This window comes from Amphiura filiformis, chromosome 15 (genome assembly GCF_039555335.1).
Source record: "Amphiura filiformis chromosome 15, Afil_fr2py, whole genome shotgun sequence".
NCBI classification, from domain to species: domain Eukaryota; kingdom Metazoa; phylum Echinodermata; class Ophiuroidea; order Amphilepidida; family Amphiuridae; genus Amphiura; species Amphiura filiformis.
Window position 1 is genome coordinate 60,428,750 of NC_092642.1, and position 17,881 is coordinate 60,446,630.

At 37.1% G+C, this 17,881-nt stretch overlaps 2 protein-coding genes and 1 non-coding gene across 3 annotated transcripts in view; 2 read left to right on the forward strand and 1 right to left on the reverse strand.

Annotated features, from left to right (window-relative positions):
- The window catches only part of LOC140171903 (calcium uptake protein 1, mitochondrial-like), a 34,043-nt gene that overhangs the window by 9,920 nt on the left and 6,242 nt on the right, over positions 1 to 17,881 (reverse strand). The window contains exons 4-10 of the mRNA XM_072195246.1: positions 17,077 to 17,239; positions 15,994 to 16,031; positions 15,063 to 15,165; positions 13,699 to 13,781; positions 12,782 to 12,982; positions 10,452 to 10,592; positions 9,591 to 9,699 (exon numbers count right to left, since the gene is read on the reverse strand). Coding sequence (XP_072051347.1) covers positions 9,591 to 9,699; positions 10,452 to 10,592; positions 12,782 to 12,982; positions 13,699 to 13,781; positions 15,063 to 15,165; positions 15,994 to 16,031; positions 17,077 to 17,239 — 838 coding nt within the window. The remainder of the gene's footprint in view (positions 1 to 9,590; positions 9,700 to 10,451; positions 10,593 to 12,781; positions 12,983 to 13,698; positions 13,782 to 15,062; positions 15,166 to 15,993; positions 16,032 to 17,076; positions 17,240 to 17,881) is intronic.
- LOC140170682 (dehydrogenase/reductase SDR family member 1-like) lies at positions 5,145 to 7,233 on the forward strand. The gene is made up of 3 exons (XM_072193926.1): positions 5,145 to 5,283; positions 6,374 to 6,443; positions 7,019 to 7,233. Exons 1-3 carry the CDS (start codon positions 5,149 to 5,151, stop codon positions 7,231 to 7,233), a joined length of 420 nt encoding a protein of 139 aa, XP_072050027.1. The 5' UTR covers positions 5,145 to 5,148.
- Trnat-ggu (transfer RNA threonine (anticodon GGU)) lies at positions 16,392 to 16,465 on the forward strand. Its single transcript has one exon. It is a non-coding gene; the product is annotated as a tRNA-Thr (tRNA).

Consider the following 17,881-nt stretch of genomic DNA (forward strand, 5'->3'; position numbering starts at 1 on the left):
TTTTAATGTTTCATGAAATTTTAAACATTTCTTATGTTTTTCTTTATTTTTTGAAAATTCCCTAATTTTTTCTACAAATAATTATTGCTAACCTAGAGGGAATGTGATATGGCTTCCATAGTTTGTGGGGTGATTAATAAGCCTAATACTGTAAAACCACTTAATTTTGCGAGGTATTTAATTTCGCGAATTTCGCGAGGGCTTTTGATTCACGAAATTAAATACTCGCGAATTTTATCAGACAATTTGCACACTGGTTCCGAATTTGACAACCCAACTCTTGCAACTTCCATTACAGAATTCACCTCAAAGTTATTTTGTGACTGTCTATGTGACATGTTTTTCATTAGTAGACTATTTATTTACCTTGAAACATCATCAAAATAGCCTCATATATATATCAATATAAAGATCATATAAATTCCACAAAGCATTGAACCTCCACATCAAACTCGCTAGCAAATCGTGAAATTGATATTTAATTTTGTTTATCCATATGCTGCATAGAAAATAATGACCAATTATGCCCGTCCTCATTCAATCAGAACATTTTATTTTTGTTTTGAACTTTGTTTTCTCATGTTATAACACTCTAAACAAAGCTCCAAAATATTATTTTCATTGTTTCTATGATTTAAAAAGATATTTTAAAATGTTTAGAAGTAATTTTAATAACATCCCAGCAAACACAAAAACGTTTTAAACACGCTTTTAAATAAGTTATATTTTGGCTTTTGGTTTAGGTAAAAACGCTTTTAATAACATTAAAATGTCGGGTTATATAAAGGTCATGATAACGCTTTTAAAACGCTTTGTATGAAAAACACACTACAACAATATTTTTGAATGTTTTCAAAAAATGTTATTGTAAACTATTTTTGCAAACATTTTTGCCAAATATTGTGTCAATACTTAAATAACATTATGTTAAAACATTTGAACCCAGCAAACACAGAAATGTTCTTAAAATGTTTTTTCAAAACCTTTTAATAACATTTAAATGTCGGGTTATATAAAGGTCATAAAACGCTTTTTAAAACGTTATTGAAAATATTTTGGGTAAACATTTTTCGCAAAATATTTTTTCAACTCCCAAAATAACATTCTGTTTAGAATGTTTTGTATCAAGTTTTCAAGAATGTTTTTGGAATGTTATTAAAACGTTTTTATACCCTTTATATAACCCGACATTTAAACGCTTTTCTGTAAAACATTTTGTGTTTGCTGAGCAGTAGATTATCAAAAAATGTTTTTTAAGGTTATGAAAACCTTTTATACTCTTAATATACCCTATATATAACCCGAAATTTAAACGTTTTCTGACATCCTTTTATAACCTTTTGCGAATGATGTCGAAAACGCTTTGTGTTTGCTGGGATATTATGAGACAGAAATGAAAGTTTGTGAAACAAAATGGCTGCCGCCATGATGGGCTATGATAATGGTGTGGGTTGTTTGGGCAAATGTATTTCATAATTTTATCATAGTTTGCATGTTATTTCCTACAAAACAATGGCCATATTTCATTTTAGAGATATCCCAACATTCAATTTAGGGAAGGTAAGGCTGAAATACCCAGCAAAGTAAGGCTAATTTTCACTTAAGCTTCTGGCCATGCAGAGATAAAAAATTTGGAAACTTTGACGTGAAATACAAAATCCTAGATTCGCGAAATTAAGTACCCGCGAAAATTGCGAATATCGGTGATTCGCGAAATAAAGTACCCGCGAAATTAAAGTGTTTTACAGTATCTAAATTCTCTCGCCAGATTTGTTTAATAAAGTGTTTATTTTTTGAGAAAAATCATTTTTTCTACTTTTAAATTAGGGAAATCTAGAAACACCCATAACTTAAAATAGAAACACTTTATTAAAAAAGCTGGCGAGAAAAGTTTCTAAATTTAATACCCTTTCATATGACACCTTGTTTGTTAAAATTGGCCCTATGGTTAGTTCAGACAATAATTATGAAATTGGGTCATTCAGTGTTTCTAGGTCAAATCAAGAAAATTTGAACAAGTACTAACATTACCTTCAAATATCCCCTTTATTACTGGCCAATATATAGGAAAAAAGTCACTAATATTGTTTGGTAACATTTTTGTAATAAAAAGATCCAAAAAGCAGTTCTATAAAGGGGATAGAAAGGAGAAAAAATAATATTTAAATATAGTATCCATTTTCAAACTTTTATCAATTTTAGTGAACGAGGCTTAGTGTCAAAACCACTTTATGACGGTACAAAGTCAATGGGGTTTCATAATGATAAAAAATGGCATAACTCAAAAACGCTTTGTTGGCAAAAATTCAAATTTGGCAGGCAAGTTTTTCTCACCCATCTACACATCCTGTATCATTTTAAACCAAATCTGTGCATGACACCGTAGCCGATGTTTCTACCTTAATGTATGGTAAACAATCACCAAAACAAGTCTAGTGTGAAAACTTGATTCAGGGATTTATTAGCTTTACTTCATAAAATCCCTCAATTAAGTTTTTTAGTTTGGGAAAATGTTCTGTTTTTTACCTCCTCCTATTTCGCCCAGAAAAAATCCTGGTGCCACTATTCTGTGTTAGTAAACTGAAAGTAGCATAAACATCGTGAGTGAATAGGAAAGTAATCAAGTGCATACACACTGACATGTTGTACTCCCAGATAAGCAAAGTCAATGGCATGGTATAAGCCTTGAAATAAGCAGGAGCTGGGAGCAAATTTGCCCTCGTAGAGCCACAATTGCTCATGAGTCTTTGTCAAATTCACATGAACCAGGAGCAATGTTCTAAAACAAATTGCTCCTGGTTCCAGTTTTGCATTTGATGCAGTAGTGCTGGTATGCTGTATTGTATATATGCAGAAAAGGATTTACTGTTTGAAAATTGCTCCTGTTTCTTCAGAAATTGCTCCTGGTTCTTGTAAAATCCCAGTGAACCAGGAGCAATGTTCAAAAACAAATTGCCCCTGGTTCCAGTCCACTTTGGCATGGTATATTCCAATCTATGTATTATTAATCTATGGATCATTCTCGTCATCCTGATTTCAACTGACAAATTTGCCCCTACCTGGGCTCCTGCCACCCTCTGGCAGCAGGTGCTCTACAATGGGCTATAATTGCAGTTGAAATCCATACACCCACTATGTGCATTTCAAATGGGGTTACCCGACTCCTTTTTGAAATCTACATCCCCTGTATGAAATATTAAGGTCATGTCTTCCATAGAGGGTGTATGGATTTCAGCTGGAACTGCCCAATGCATGTACTTTGTTATTGTAATCATCATTTTTTCATTTTCTTTAAGAGGGCACTACCTTGTAGCAGTACATGCAGCCAGACTCATGGTACCAGCAAAGCAAGGCCTCATAGTCAATGTGTCATCAGTTGCAGGTCTCATGCACATGGGTTCTGCTCCATTTTGCATAGGGAAATCTGGGGTGAGTGACTCAAAATTAGCTGATGAAATAAGTGACTAAATAACTTGTAACAATGGTAATTTTGGCTCATATAATAGGAAAATAATAACCCCAATAATACATACATCATACATGAGACATTTCTATAGGTCAATAATATCACAACTGCTTGGATTCCAATCCATGCACTGGGCTATTCCAGTTGCAATCCATATACCCCTGTAGAAGACATAACCTTAATCTTCCACACAGGGAGTGTTAATTCTCGCTATTCGCAATAAGGGCGCCGCCAGCGGTTTGCGATGTAATCGTGATGTATCATGGGAAAAGGTTGACATCCAAGTCCGCATTCGAATATTACCATGCTATTACATAGGAACACGTGACAATATTTTTTAGTTTGTCAAAATAAAGGTGTTACACGCGAATCGATACTCAATAATACTTAATAATGTGATTTGAAATGTGCACAATTAATTTTTTCTCTAGTGATTTGCGTGTAATACCGCTATATTGACAAACTAAAAATATTGTCACGTGTTCCTATGTAATAGCATGGTAATATTCAGATTATGCGGACTTGATGTCGACCTTTTCCCATGATACATCACGATTTTCCCATGATACATCACGATTACATCACAAACCGCTGTCGGCGCCCTTATTGCGAATAGCGAGAATTTCAAACAGGGTTACCTAAATATGTGACTGTATAGACCACTTGATGTGACATCATTGCCCGGCAGTATGTGCGCGAATTATGGCAATTTCCATTGTTCTTTGCCCTGCAGTGTGCGTATACATCGTAGTTTGCTCAGGGCAAATGCATTTTAAATCGCCTACCGCATTTCATATTTACAAGAAAGCCATTGAACAGTGTAGAGGTTCGTTCAAGCATATCGATAGGTATATAGTCCCTTGCCTTTGTTGATAAACAATGATGTCAAGTGGTCTATTGAAATTCACCCGTGTGGAAGATTAAAGTCATGTCTTCCATAGGGGGTGTATGGATTTCATCTGGAATAGTCCATTCAACTAAACTTGTGACATGCTTTTTTCCCCTTTCCCCAACAATTCAATAAAAGTGAATATAGATTTGAACATGTTTGGGTACTCAAACCAAGTCCTTTTGGAAACCGATTAAGTTTTGAAATTTTCCCCCTTGAAAATTTAATGCAACACTAGCAACACAAACCATTATATGGATGTCAGAAAGCAAAGAACATTGTGATCAGTAGCTAGGCCAGGGGGTGTGGATGGGACAGAGTGCCCCCCACAGAAAATTTTCAGGGATAAAGAATAAAGTGTCTGTAAAATGACAAAAAATGGGACAACAATTGACAAATGTGATGCGATCATGCAAAATTAGTTGGATATCGGGAATATTGACTTTGAGATATAGCCAATAATATTATTCAACTTCCTTTGTATTTTATTGTTCTGAGCAACACTAAAATGGCCATATCTCTAGAACCGTAAGTCTAATTATGATGAGGTTTTCAGTAAACTAAAGCTCTGAAAATGGCGTATGCAATGAAATTGAGCTTGATCACATCACAAATGGGGATAAAAATGGGGATAAAAATTTGGCTTTGCCCCCTCACACCAAACTCTTGGCTACACTACTGATTGTGATGGGAGGAAAGAAATAGAATTACAAGCTTCTATGCTACTTATCCTACAACTTGCTCATGAATGGTGATAACCCATATATTGTACATTTATGTTAAGTGTGATCGTATGGCTTCAGAGTGTGCTATATACCTGAAGAAATACAACATAGCCTATGTGTCTCTGTGGCCAGGAGCAGTCAGAACAGAACATGTGCTAAGTCTTCAAAAGGCCAGTGACCCAAATGATGAAACAACCAAAATGGTAAGCCTCAAATGCTAAAATCTAGCCATAATCAGAGTTTCCAAAATTAATTGTGGTACCTTACTACCGAATATCCTTGAATAGTCGCTCCTGGGGACGTTGCATTTTCCAAAAGGGTGGTGTTTATTGGAGGTCATTTAAAAAAATGATAATTCCTGTTAAAATCGTCAGGTAAAATAATTATTTTAGGTAAAACTCACACTGAAATGGTGAACTATGAACTTAGAAACGATAACTTCCGGTTCACTTCCGGGGTTTACGATCAGCCAACTACCAATGCCATTTAGCGATCGTGTGTGCACCTTGGTAAGCTTTCTACACAATATAGCATGGAAATATCTTGGTTGAAAAAAAATGGTAGGGGGTGTTTAATTAAAGGGGGCAACTTTTCGAGGATATACGGTACTTTTTATATGGTACAGGTTCAGAAAGTTGCCAAAATCAACTTTAAAAAAAGTGTATAAAAAAAGGGGAAGGGGTGTAGGATACCACCTCCAGATAAAAACATGGCAGTTTCTTATTAGATCAGAATTTTAGATGCTGTTTCTTTTGAAAAATATGTGGTTTTATTCAAGGTACATTGGTATTTGGCCATGAGTTTGGAAAGAAGTTTTTGGTGGCTCTGAAAAGAGCCATTTGTTAATGTACACAGCTAAACCAGTTCATACAAGTGTATTGTGTTTTAACAGCTAACCCTAAAGCCAAACCTAGCCCTAACTCTAACAACCCTTACTTTATATTCAACATATATAGTGAGCCTTATCTCATATGACTTAGGGAATCTTCAACATATAGCAAACCTCCAACATAATGAGCGGACACTACAAAACAGTGGTGGTACTATAACATGTTTTAATGGAGGTGTATTTTGGGGAATGGCAAATGAATTTTATGAAGGTGGTACATATCTAATGACAATTTTTGCCCAAATCTAAAATTTTCAATCATTTTTGTCACATATTTGATTGGGCGCAACTGGGGAACAAATATCTTTTGCTTTTGATGGAGGAGGGGGGGGGGGCAAGGTGCCCCAATGTTCCCTACAGACCAGATATAACTCTGTGAATATATTTATTTGATTACATTGCAGTATAGTAAATTGATAGAGATTGGAGAGACTCCAGAATTTGCTGGTAAAGCTGTTATACACTTAGCTACAGGTATGTAGTAATTTTGCTTCAAAACCTTTTAAACTGTATGTGTATGGTCATGGCCACGGTTGCACAAATCAGTCGCTCAGTATATAGAAGTTGATACAGTATATCTTAAGATATATCTAAGGATGTACACTGTTCTTGATCAATCATACCACTGAATGACAGCCTCATCCCCAAATAGCCAGTTAACACAAAAATGGTTTTAAACATTGTTTTCTTCAAAATGTCAAATTATATAAATTATGTCAAATTTAAAAACATTCTTGCTAAATAAAAAGCCCCTAAAACAGGATAGCAAAAAAAACCCCAAACAATTGCATAGGGCATAGCATGTTTATCAAAGAAAAGGAAAAAAAAAAAAAAAAAAACATAGCACATAGCTTTTTAGCCAAAATGCACAGAAACAAACCTTTTTTTTCCTTGGCCTAAAGTATGGCTCCACATAACAGCGAAGCGGTCACACAATACATTGAGGTTGATACACAGCTATAGCACACCCTCCAACTGAAATATATGTAAATCTGCCCCTAACCACCAACCGTTAAAATTTCTTATATCTTTACATTACTTTTTCTCAGATCCAAACATTATGAAGAAGTCTGGCAAGATTGTCCTCACTACCTGGATTGCCAATGAGTTTGGTTACTCGGACGTCGATGGCAGACATCATCTCAATCCATTCAGCATCAAATACATGCTAACACTAACAGGGCATACGTGGTTAGCAGCCCTGATGCCGGAATTTGTACGATTTCCTATGTGGCTGATGGCCGTTATGAACCATCATTTTTGATGTACGATTTACTACACCCCGATACAGACACTTACTGTATATTGGGATACTTTTGCTGGGTTAATTTTGTGCCATTTTTTCATTTCTACAGTTTAGTGGGTGTTTAATTTGTGTTTAATTTCCAAATATATTCACATTGAATACTATCTGTAATAAATAATTTTGCGGGGTTTAAAATTTTAACAATTTTTGGTGCAAAATTTGAGCATTTTTGCCCTAATTTAACCTCACAGATGAATTTATCAAGTCTTTGCCATTCTAAATATGTATACTTTTATATACTTTAGACTAACAATTTTGCAGTTATGAGGCTCAAAAGTTTCCAGAATTCCAGGGTTAAGACCAGCTCTTAGATCTATCTTAAGGATTTTGGCCATACTGTATCATCCTCCCTACACTGAACGGCTGTTTTGCTGCCATGTTGTAAAACCATGGGTCATGACCGCAGGTACCTGGGGATGCAGTTGGGTAAGCCTATACCCTGACTACACCTGCCGTGGGTAGCAGATGCCTTTACAATCATGAAAATTTAGAACAGCTCAGTACGTGTCTGAAATGCTGTATCTGCACCTGTAGGGTGGCCTTGTTCGCTGGCGTACAGTATGGTTTCAACATGGTCACACAGTACATTGAGGTTGAAACACAGCTATAGCACACCCTCTAACTGAAATATATGTAAATCTGCCCCCTAGCCACCAACCTCTAAAATTTCTTATATCTTTACATTACTTTTTCTCAGATCCAAATACATTTTTGTATTATGAAGAAGTCTGGCAAGATTGTCCTCACTACCTGGATTGCCAATGAGTTTGGTTACTCGGACGTCGATGGCAGGCACCATCTTAATCCATTCAGCATCAAATACATGCTAACACTAACAGGGCATACGTGGTTAGCTGCCCTGCTGCCAGAATTTGTACGATTTCCTATGTGGCTGATGGCCGTTATGAACCATCATTTTTGATGTACGATTTACTACACCCCCATACACACACTTACTGTATATTGGGATACTTTTGCTGGGTTAATTATATGCAATTTTGTCATTTCTACAGTTTAGTGGGTGTTTAATTTGTGTTTCCAAATATATTCACATTGAATACTATCTGTAATAAATAATTTTGTGGGGTTTAAAATTCGCGGCTGCCTGTTGGACCCCAAAATTAACCCCCCGCAAAAATTTCCTGCCGTACAGTACCTACTCAGACAAATTTTTTGTTCACAATAAATGTCTAATATTAATATAACATGCATTTTTAGTGTGTTTTTTGGATGATGTGACAATCAAGCCTAAATACTTGTAAAAGTCTAATATGATGTCTATGCACCATGAGTGCTTTTTAAAGGGTTAACAGCACATCTGGATTTATTCATAAAGTGTTACACAAGCTCAGCATTTTATGGCATAACATAATCCATGATAATGAAATTGTCCAACTCTCCAAGGTCCTGACCATCTAAAAGAATATTGTGATATGTAAGGACAAGGTTACCTACCCAAATCCTAGTATAAACATTTAGTAATAGTTGGTATTTAGTTTCTGCATAAACCTGCCAGTTGACCAGACCAACGACGGTGGACCTTTAAAAGCAGATTTGTGCATCGTAGAAATGTATAGTATTATTATAATCATTATGTATTCCAATTTTTGTTTAGCAAACACATTTTCTATTCTATTTTCTATTTAATTATTAAAAATTAATAGAAAATTACAGAAAATATGAATATTGAGAATTGGATTGGATTTCTTTTCAGAGATACCAACAGAGGGGACATCACCAAACCAGTTGCAAAGCATTTTTCAACGAATGGTCACAGTAAGGAAGATATGCGTATTACCGGGCTCAAAAAATGCCAGAGTAACACAGCAAGTCGCCACAAAGATGAACAGCAGCTAATTTTCAATTTAGGTACACTTACTCCTTTAGGAATGAACATTGATTTTCCACTTCCCGACATTAGGCCCTTTGCGTTTTTCGCTCCCGCATTTTTTGTGCTTCCCCACTCGCGCTTTCATCCCTCTCTCGCACGCACATCCGTTTATCAACATTCATCCTTGCGGATGTATTGTTCTGTTTTCACAAGTAATTTATTATGGCTATGAAAAAGGCCTATGGCTGAAAGCTCGCTAAACTTTGTATATTTTACGGCAGTATCATACTTTTACCTTCATAGTACTCTTCACACTGCCGATGCAGCTTTTTCCTATATTAAACATTACTTTACTTGAGTATGAAAAATTAGTTTGATGGAGGAATTTTGTTCACCCTTAAATTGGGGGAAAACACTGCCAGTAAGTCTTTTTAAGGTTGGTTAGGTTACAACAAACAAATTCAGTGTTAAAGGTACTACATACCTGGATCAATGGCAGCCCCAGCAACATGGTAGAACGACAAAGCTGTGTCTACATCACTAATACTTCTAAGAAACTTCTGTAGATCCATGAATTCTTTAAATGTTACACCCTGGAGAGAGAAAATATTAATTAGAGAATAAAAGAAAAAGTAAGCTACCATTAATGAAACCCCCCTCATTCTAAAATGAACCGTGTGCGAGTATTACGTGATAGGTATACGCAATTACGCATACATTACATTTCGGCCCACCCTAATACGCATTGTGCCAATTTGGAATCAGCTTCCCCTTAGTGTTAGGTCCTCTTCGTCTTTTTCTGTTTTTAAAAGCAATGTGGTTAATTTTTTGCATTCTCATTTTGAGTTAAATTTTCGGCCGGCTGACATTTGTACGTGGGTTTCCGTGATGCAGCTGTGCTATTTGTAGGGTGTCTTAATTAAATTTTTGATCTTGAGGTGGGATGGTCTTAGAGGTGATATGCACCTGTTCATCCCAATCCTCTACACTGGTATCTCTCCTACATGTGCTGGATCCGTGGTGCGTTTTATTCACATGTATATATATATATGTCTTTTATACTTTTACTTTGTGCAATATATTTATCCATCTTTTATCTAACTTTGTTATTTGATATTGTAACCAGTGTATGAAGCCAAATAAATAAATAAAAATAAATAAATACAACAGGCCAGATATGCATACCTCTACAAGTGCATTATTAATACTTGTGATGACATGGGGTTGTCTAAACAATACCCCCAAATAAATGTAAAGCGCTTTGATACCCATAAAAGCTATGCCTAATTAGCCTTAACATACAATTATAACACTTATTAAATGAATCGTAAGATAATCGACCAACCTGTTCATCCTCGCTGAACTTCTTCTTGACTCTCTTGAGCATTTTGTTACTTCTTACTTTAGGCAACTCTGCATAGACCAGCAAGTATTGACCCAAGTTCCTCTCAGTTATCTTGCCATCCTCTGGGTTGAATCTATCAAACTATAAGACAAGGAAAGAAAAACAAAACACAAACTGAGTATGCAATTGGCAATTCCATTTAAAATCCACACTACCCCTGTGGAAGATTTTGGAAATACCTTCCACAGGGGGAGTATGAATTTTAAATGGAATTAACATATCAGGTAGCTCCATTTGAATTTCCTACACCCTCTGAGAAAGATTCAACCTGAATCTTCTACTGAGGGAGGGTGCGTTTCAAATGGAGCTGCTAAAGGCACATTCTCTGATAAAGTATTCAAAATGCCAAATCAGTGTCGCCCATAGTTGCAAGTCGTATTCAGACATGTTTCGTCAGAAAGAAATGAGTTTTATTAATAGAACTTATACAATTAGGAGTTGATTTCTAAAATATGCGAGGCTAGAGGTTTTAACATGCCTAGAAAGTATAAAACAATAAAGCTGATTATGTATATCCATTGTTTTCCTCCATGTCGCCAGCCAAGATGCGTTCCGTATAATGTGTCCCTGCTCGCTAAACATGCGCGCATATAATGGATTATAGGTACTTTTCATTAGCTGGTATCATGCCCTAATTATAAAGTATAAAACATCACAACACATGTTATTAAATTTTTCCAACAGGTCTTTAAGACTATGTCACCAATATTGTTCACAGATACGCTACTATATTTCTAATGGATTACAATCTGTGAAAATAATTGGCTAGATGATTGTTCTCATATGTGATGGATCAAGCAGGTTCCATAGATATATTATATATGTGGTACATAACTCAATGGTTTCAAAGTAAAAAAATCAGGTCTATTTATGGCAAAAAATCCTGACGTTACGTTCATGTCGTCACAGATACGTTACCTAAATTCTACTCCCCTCGGAAAAAACGCTGTGATAAATGAAGCCAAATACCACACCAGACTTTAGTACATTGGGTGATGACTGATCAAGTATGGGTATTAAGTCGGTAAGTTTTTACACTTGCACGATTAAGACAAAGGTGGGAAAGGGCTTCACAGATACGTTACCACAGATACGTTACCCCCAATGCGTACAAGTAATATTGCCCCAAAATGAAGTATTGTTGAAAAATCACCCATGTATTGTTTTACGATTCTGAATGATTTTCATGAATTCTTTGTGGTTGGCATTTTGTCATTCCTGAGACCAAACTTGAACACGTTATCGAAGAATGAGCCTGAAGTGTTCATTCTAATTAAAATTCATACTCCCTCTGTGGAAGGTATTTTCAAAATCTTCCACAGGGGTAGTGTGGATTTTAAATGCAATAGCCTAATTTGCAATGACTCTTCACAATTATGGGTTATTCCAGTTGAAATCTATACACCCCATATGTAAGAAATGGCCTAAATCTCCCACACAGGGGGAGTAGATTTCAAATGGAGTTGTCCATTCAGGATCAGATCAGGTGACATTTGATTTATTCTGTCATGTTCTGGAATAATACAGGGCTGTGATTGATGGTTTTAAATAAATCCTGGCTGGGAATAAAATTTCGAAGCATAGCGAGTGGAGCTCTCGCCCTTCACGGCCGGGGGTCTGGGGGCCCGCTTTAAGGCCCTTGGTGGGGGTCAAGGGGGGTGGGTGAACCCCCTCCCCAAAGCCAGAGGGCTTCTGCACATTTGGCACCACAAGAGAGGCTATTTCATGGGGTAAAATGACAGTAAAATGGAGTACAACTTTTGTAAATATTTCTTTACTTTGATTAAAGTTGAAACACTGTCTCAAAAATACATTAATCGAGCGGGTAATCGGGTACCCAAAATTGAAAATTGGAGTGTCCCTGGACCTACAATCAAAGAAATATATAGTTGGCACACTTTGACAATATGTTGGAACTCTTCATTGCTGCTCTGAGAGTTCAGTGAAATTTTAGTATGACTATGTTTGATGAGAAGTACAAACCTTCCCCTTTCCCCTTCCCTTCCCCATTCCCCCTCAACCAATGTTGGGGGGACTGGAGAGCCCAATGTCAAAATTGCTTTCATCAACATTGAATTGGAGGAGAGGGGCAGTGATTTATAGTTATTATGCCAGAGTGTGCCAACATTAATTTCTTTGATTGTAGAGCTAAATACTAGGATCATTCATGGTTGACCTACAAAAGAAAATTTGATGTGTTTTTTTTTACACTTTTGCTGGGCAACTACATTGGCCTTTAAGATCAAATAAAAACAATAACTCTTCCTAACCTCCATTTTCAGCAAACTCTCCCTAAGTTTCCTCTGAAATGTACTGAATTCATCAGTGGTTAATTTCCTGTCCAAATCTCTCCCAAAGAAATATGTAGTCAAAGAAGTATTGGTGAAAGGTTTGTCTAAAGTGTTGCCAGTTGTTTTCCGGTCTCTGTGTCTTTGGCCTGTTGCTGTTTGCTGTAGAATGACTTCTGTTACCTAAAATAAAATGACATTAACAACAAAACATAATGATCACAACTTGCAGAAGTGCATACATGAAGATTACATGTGTGACTCATTATCATAAGAAAATTGCCATATTTGGCATATATAGCATATATAGTAGATTATGACTTCAAATAGTTTAGTACATGATTCAGTGGCATATCGTGGCCGCTCCTACCAGGCGCTAGCGACGAAGCAAAAAAGATTTGATGTATAGACAAATCCGACGAGCCAAGTGATGGTCAGGTTTAAGTCGGCGATAGCTGAGGGTCATCCGCGGCAAACCAAGTTCATTTGGATTGCGATCCAAGACGCCCACTATCGCATCGGAGTGCATAGCACTTGCGCCGCATCATGGGAGCGATAAACGCTGCACGCCTGTGATACTGGCATCGCGTAAAATGTGTCAAGTCGGATTTGTGTATAGTGCCATTTGTTTCACCACCACTTCTTTTTTGCAGCCCCCTGCTTTTACCCCTGGGGGCTCGTTCCCCCAAAGCCCCCCAATATACACACATGTGATTGGGCTATTCCAGTTGAAATCCATACACCCCTATGGAAGACATGATCATAATCTTCCACACAGTGAGCATTACCTGAATGGGTGATACCATTTTCAAATCTACATCCACTGTGTGGGAGATTAAGGTCCAATCTTCCATAGGGGGTGTATGGATTTCACTGGTTATAGCCTAATGAACAGTTACCTGTTGAAATTCTTCATAAGACACCTCCCCATCACCATTGAGATCAAACAATCTGAATGCTATCTCGAAATGCTTCTCTGGAGCTGTGAATAAAAAATAACATAATGCATGTTACATACATATGTACTTAAAGGCTTAATGTATGATTTCCTTCAAATTTTTAATTTGTCATTATATACTCAAAATGCTGAAATAATACTAGTAATAATGAACGGGAATGGTTTCTGTCCATTTTGAGCTGAAATAACGAGGTAACGTGAAAGAAACACTGCTTGTTATTTTGGCCGCTTAACACACAGTTCTATATGGACATAAAGTCATAATTTCTTGAATTATGACTTTATGTCTAACTTTGCTCTGTTTTCCTACAAACACAACAAATTTGGCTGATTTCATTTAGGTGCAAGTTGTGACATGTGTAAACATTACAAATATGCCAAAAAATCAGGTTTGAAAAAAATTAACCAAATTCATATTATAAGATCGTACATTATGACTTTAATTAGCTTTTGTATAGCCATTTTATCAACATCACAGGACCCCCCACGCCCCAGTAGATAAAACCCTAATCTAGGTAAAGGGAACTTCTTGATACCCAATATTAAAACAGTGGCATAGCTGGGATTTTTGTTGGGGGCAAGTCTATGTTGGGAGGGGGTAGGTAGGGCCAAATTTTACAAAACAGCTCTACAACTGCAAGCAGAGGCCAGGGCCAAAATGACCAACTTGCGAAACCTTTCTTGTTTTAATGTTGTGATAATATAATAGCTTGTAGCACCTGTAAGCATGTGTGGTAATATGTGTGGTATTGTTTGCTTTGAAGCCAAAGTTGATGTAAAAAAAATCAACTTTGTTCAAGTATCTTTCGCCTGAAAGTTTCATCTCAGACCAACAGGGGGTGTATCAAATGTAAACACATGTCAACTCATCAATACTACTGGTGGTGCAGCGGTCTAAGACTTTGATTCACAATTGCGAGGTAGCTCGAAGTTGTTGGTTTGAGTCCCGCTGCATCAACGTATTGTGCACTTAGGCAAGGCTCTTTTCTCCTATTGCCGCTCCCCACTCAGATGTACAAATGGGTACCAGCTTTATTGAATGTCAGGAAGGTAACAGACTCGCTGTGGAGGAGGTATAGCGATCCCCTGCGCGAGGTAGCTTGAAGTCACTGTTTTGAGTCCTAATGGTGTCAATGTGTTGCACTTAAAAGCAAGGCTCTTCACCCCTATTGCCATTCCCCACCCAGGTGTACAAATGGATACTGGCTTTATTAAAAGGTAGCAGACTTGATGTAGAGGCGGTATAGCAACCCCCTCCTGCAGCAACATTAAATGGAGGAACTTCCTTTACTACTAGCTACTTACTTGAAAGTACAGTAAGAAGAAACATATAGTCAGCAAATGATATGAGTCCACACTCTCCCAACATACCAAACTCACTACCTCTGCTTTCTATCTCATGGAATCTCTGATGGAGAAAAAAATTAGAATATGTCACTTTCATTGAGGTGAAAACAAACTATGGCTCTGGCCTCTCTACTGTGTTCTACTACATATTGAATTTCAAAATCATACTTCAAATTGCACATGTTTGTGTAAGGCCATCTTAATTTAATAATTTGTCTCAAATGTTAGAAAAAACATGGTAGTTTGGTGAACCCCCCCCCCCGGCGTCTTGCCCAGAAATCATGTAAGGGTCACTGGTGCACAATTTTGCTTCTCAAATCCAAACTCAGAACTTGGATTAAATATGTTTGGGTGATGGGCTTCAATGTAAGGTAGAACATATCATGTGTTACCAAGCCTTGAAATAAGCAGGCGCGGGGAGCAAATTTACCCTCGTAAAGCCATCAATTGCTCCTGGTCCTTGTAACATTCACATGAACCAGGAGCAATTTTCTAAAATAAATTGCTCCTGGTTACAGTTTTGCACTTGATGCAGTCGTACTGGTATGCTGTATTGTATATATGCAGAAAAGGATTTAATATTGAAAATTGCTCCTGTTTCTTCAGAAATTGCTCCTGGTTCTTGTAAAATCCAAGTGAACCAGGAGCAAAGTTCAAAACAAATTGCTCCTGGTTCCAGTCTGCTTATTTCAAGGCTTGTGTGTTACAATCAGACCACCCACCTTCAATATTTTTAGAGCTCCTATAAACTTATGATCATTTGTAGTTGTAGTACCTTTGTATAACACAACTTATAGCTGCATGCAGATTTGAACCAAATTCAGACAACTTGAAAAAAAAAAAAAATTATGTTAATATTTTTAAAATGTTCAATTTTGATTTTTCTTACCTTGGCATCAATCTTTTTGAATTGATCTAGTCCCAAACCTGTGAATAAAAACAACACCATATCAATGAAGGATATCTTATCTGGAAATCTCACCTAGATCTTACTTACAAGCTTCAAAATACCCAGGAGCCATTTACCCAATGGTCATAACATTTTGGCTCCTGGTTCACAACAAAATCATATAAACCAGGTTCTACATTTTTTTCCAAATAGAGCCTGGTAGCTAAAGCAGGTTTTGTATTTTTTTGTATTTAATGTGTACAATTGAAATTTAAATGACTCATGACCCTTCAGTGACTATCCAGGATTTGAACCTGGGACCTTCGGATCACCGGACCGAACTGAAGGCCTATTGAACTGAAGGCCTATAGATAATAACATCACTGCTCTTCTCCATCTGACTTATTAGCTCAGTTGGTAGAGCATCGGTCCGGTGATCCGAAGGTCCCAGGTTCAAATCCTGGATAGTCAGTGAAATTTTTTCACTGGCTGTCATTTATGTATGTGTTGACTTGACTTAAAAACCTTGCTCACATCGCTTCTGTATTTATACTAATCACGGTGGTCGCGATTGCAGATGACAATTGAAATATTCAAAACGCCACAAAAGGCATTTTTATAACATCCATTGCTGTCAATAATTATTGCTTTGAATTAATTCATCTCCGTAAGTTAGTGATCAAGAAAGGCGAATTAATTAGCAAAATAATAGATCTAGTGGGTAGGAAATCATCGGTTGATGCATTCACATGACAAGCGACATCGCTCGGGAGTTGCGATTTCTTCAACTCACAAATGCAACATCGTTTTCGTATTGATTGATCAGCTTGACGCTTTAAAAACGGAAGGAAACACTGAACCAGGAGCACGGACACGATGCAGCCGGTAGAAATCGCGGTAGTGTTCCAGGCCTACGCGATGGCAGGGTAATGGCAGCTTCCATACCCGTATATATAATTTGACTAGGAGTCTTATCCCAACTTTCCTTCTCCCTGACTGAACATGCGTGAAAATTACTTTTCTGCAAAAGGAATCAAGTATAAATTCAGCTTTAATAAGAATTTTAAAGTTAAAAGATATTACCATCAGGTTGTTTCTCATCTGGAGTGATGGAACGCACAAAATCTTTCGGAGTCATGAATATTTCCGAAAAGCCTTCGTCATTGACCACTCGAAGCGTGGCGAAGTAACGAAATATCTTGTCTGGCGTGGAGTACTGTCTGATTCGGTTTTCATATTCGATGATCTGGTGGTATACAAGTAAAATCATTTATGTTACAAAATAGGGTTATTAGTAGGGTTATTAGTATAGTCTCTGCTGGCAACGAAAAAAATACAGAATGTTATGTTTGACGTCATCCATGAGGGGCGTGGCATGTTTCTGCACTCAAAGGATGCCGCACATATGGTGACCTAGATCCACCAATGACTATTAACCCCCTGGACACTACTGATCATCTAACAGCATTTCTGATTGGTTGATAACTTGAAATGCCAATTATGACTAGGCTTTAAACTATTTATGGTCAATCTTGCATTTGCAGATGATCTTATTAATACCCTCCTTGATTGGTTAAAAATTGGACACAATATTCATTTTGGCCAATCGGGAGGTAGTTCTCATGGGAGTTAAGTCAATCGTCAAGACAGCCAATCATAGCATGTTTCTACTCGATGGACAGGGGACACCAGTTGCAACATCAGGGGCATAGCCAGATTTTAGTGGGCCGGGGGCACCTAAATATTTGTCCCCATTTGTCAATTTTTTCTTGGCCTAATCATAATCACCTCCCTGTATCTCTTCAATGTGCTATTTCAGTTGAAATCCATGCACCTTAATCTCCCACACAGGGAGTGTGAATTTCAAATGGGATTACTTGAATGGGCA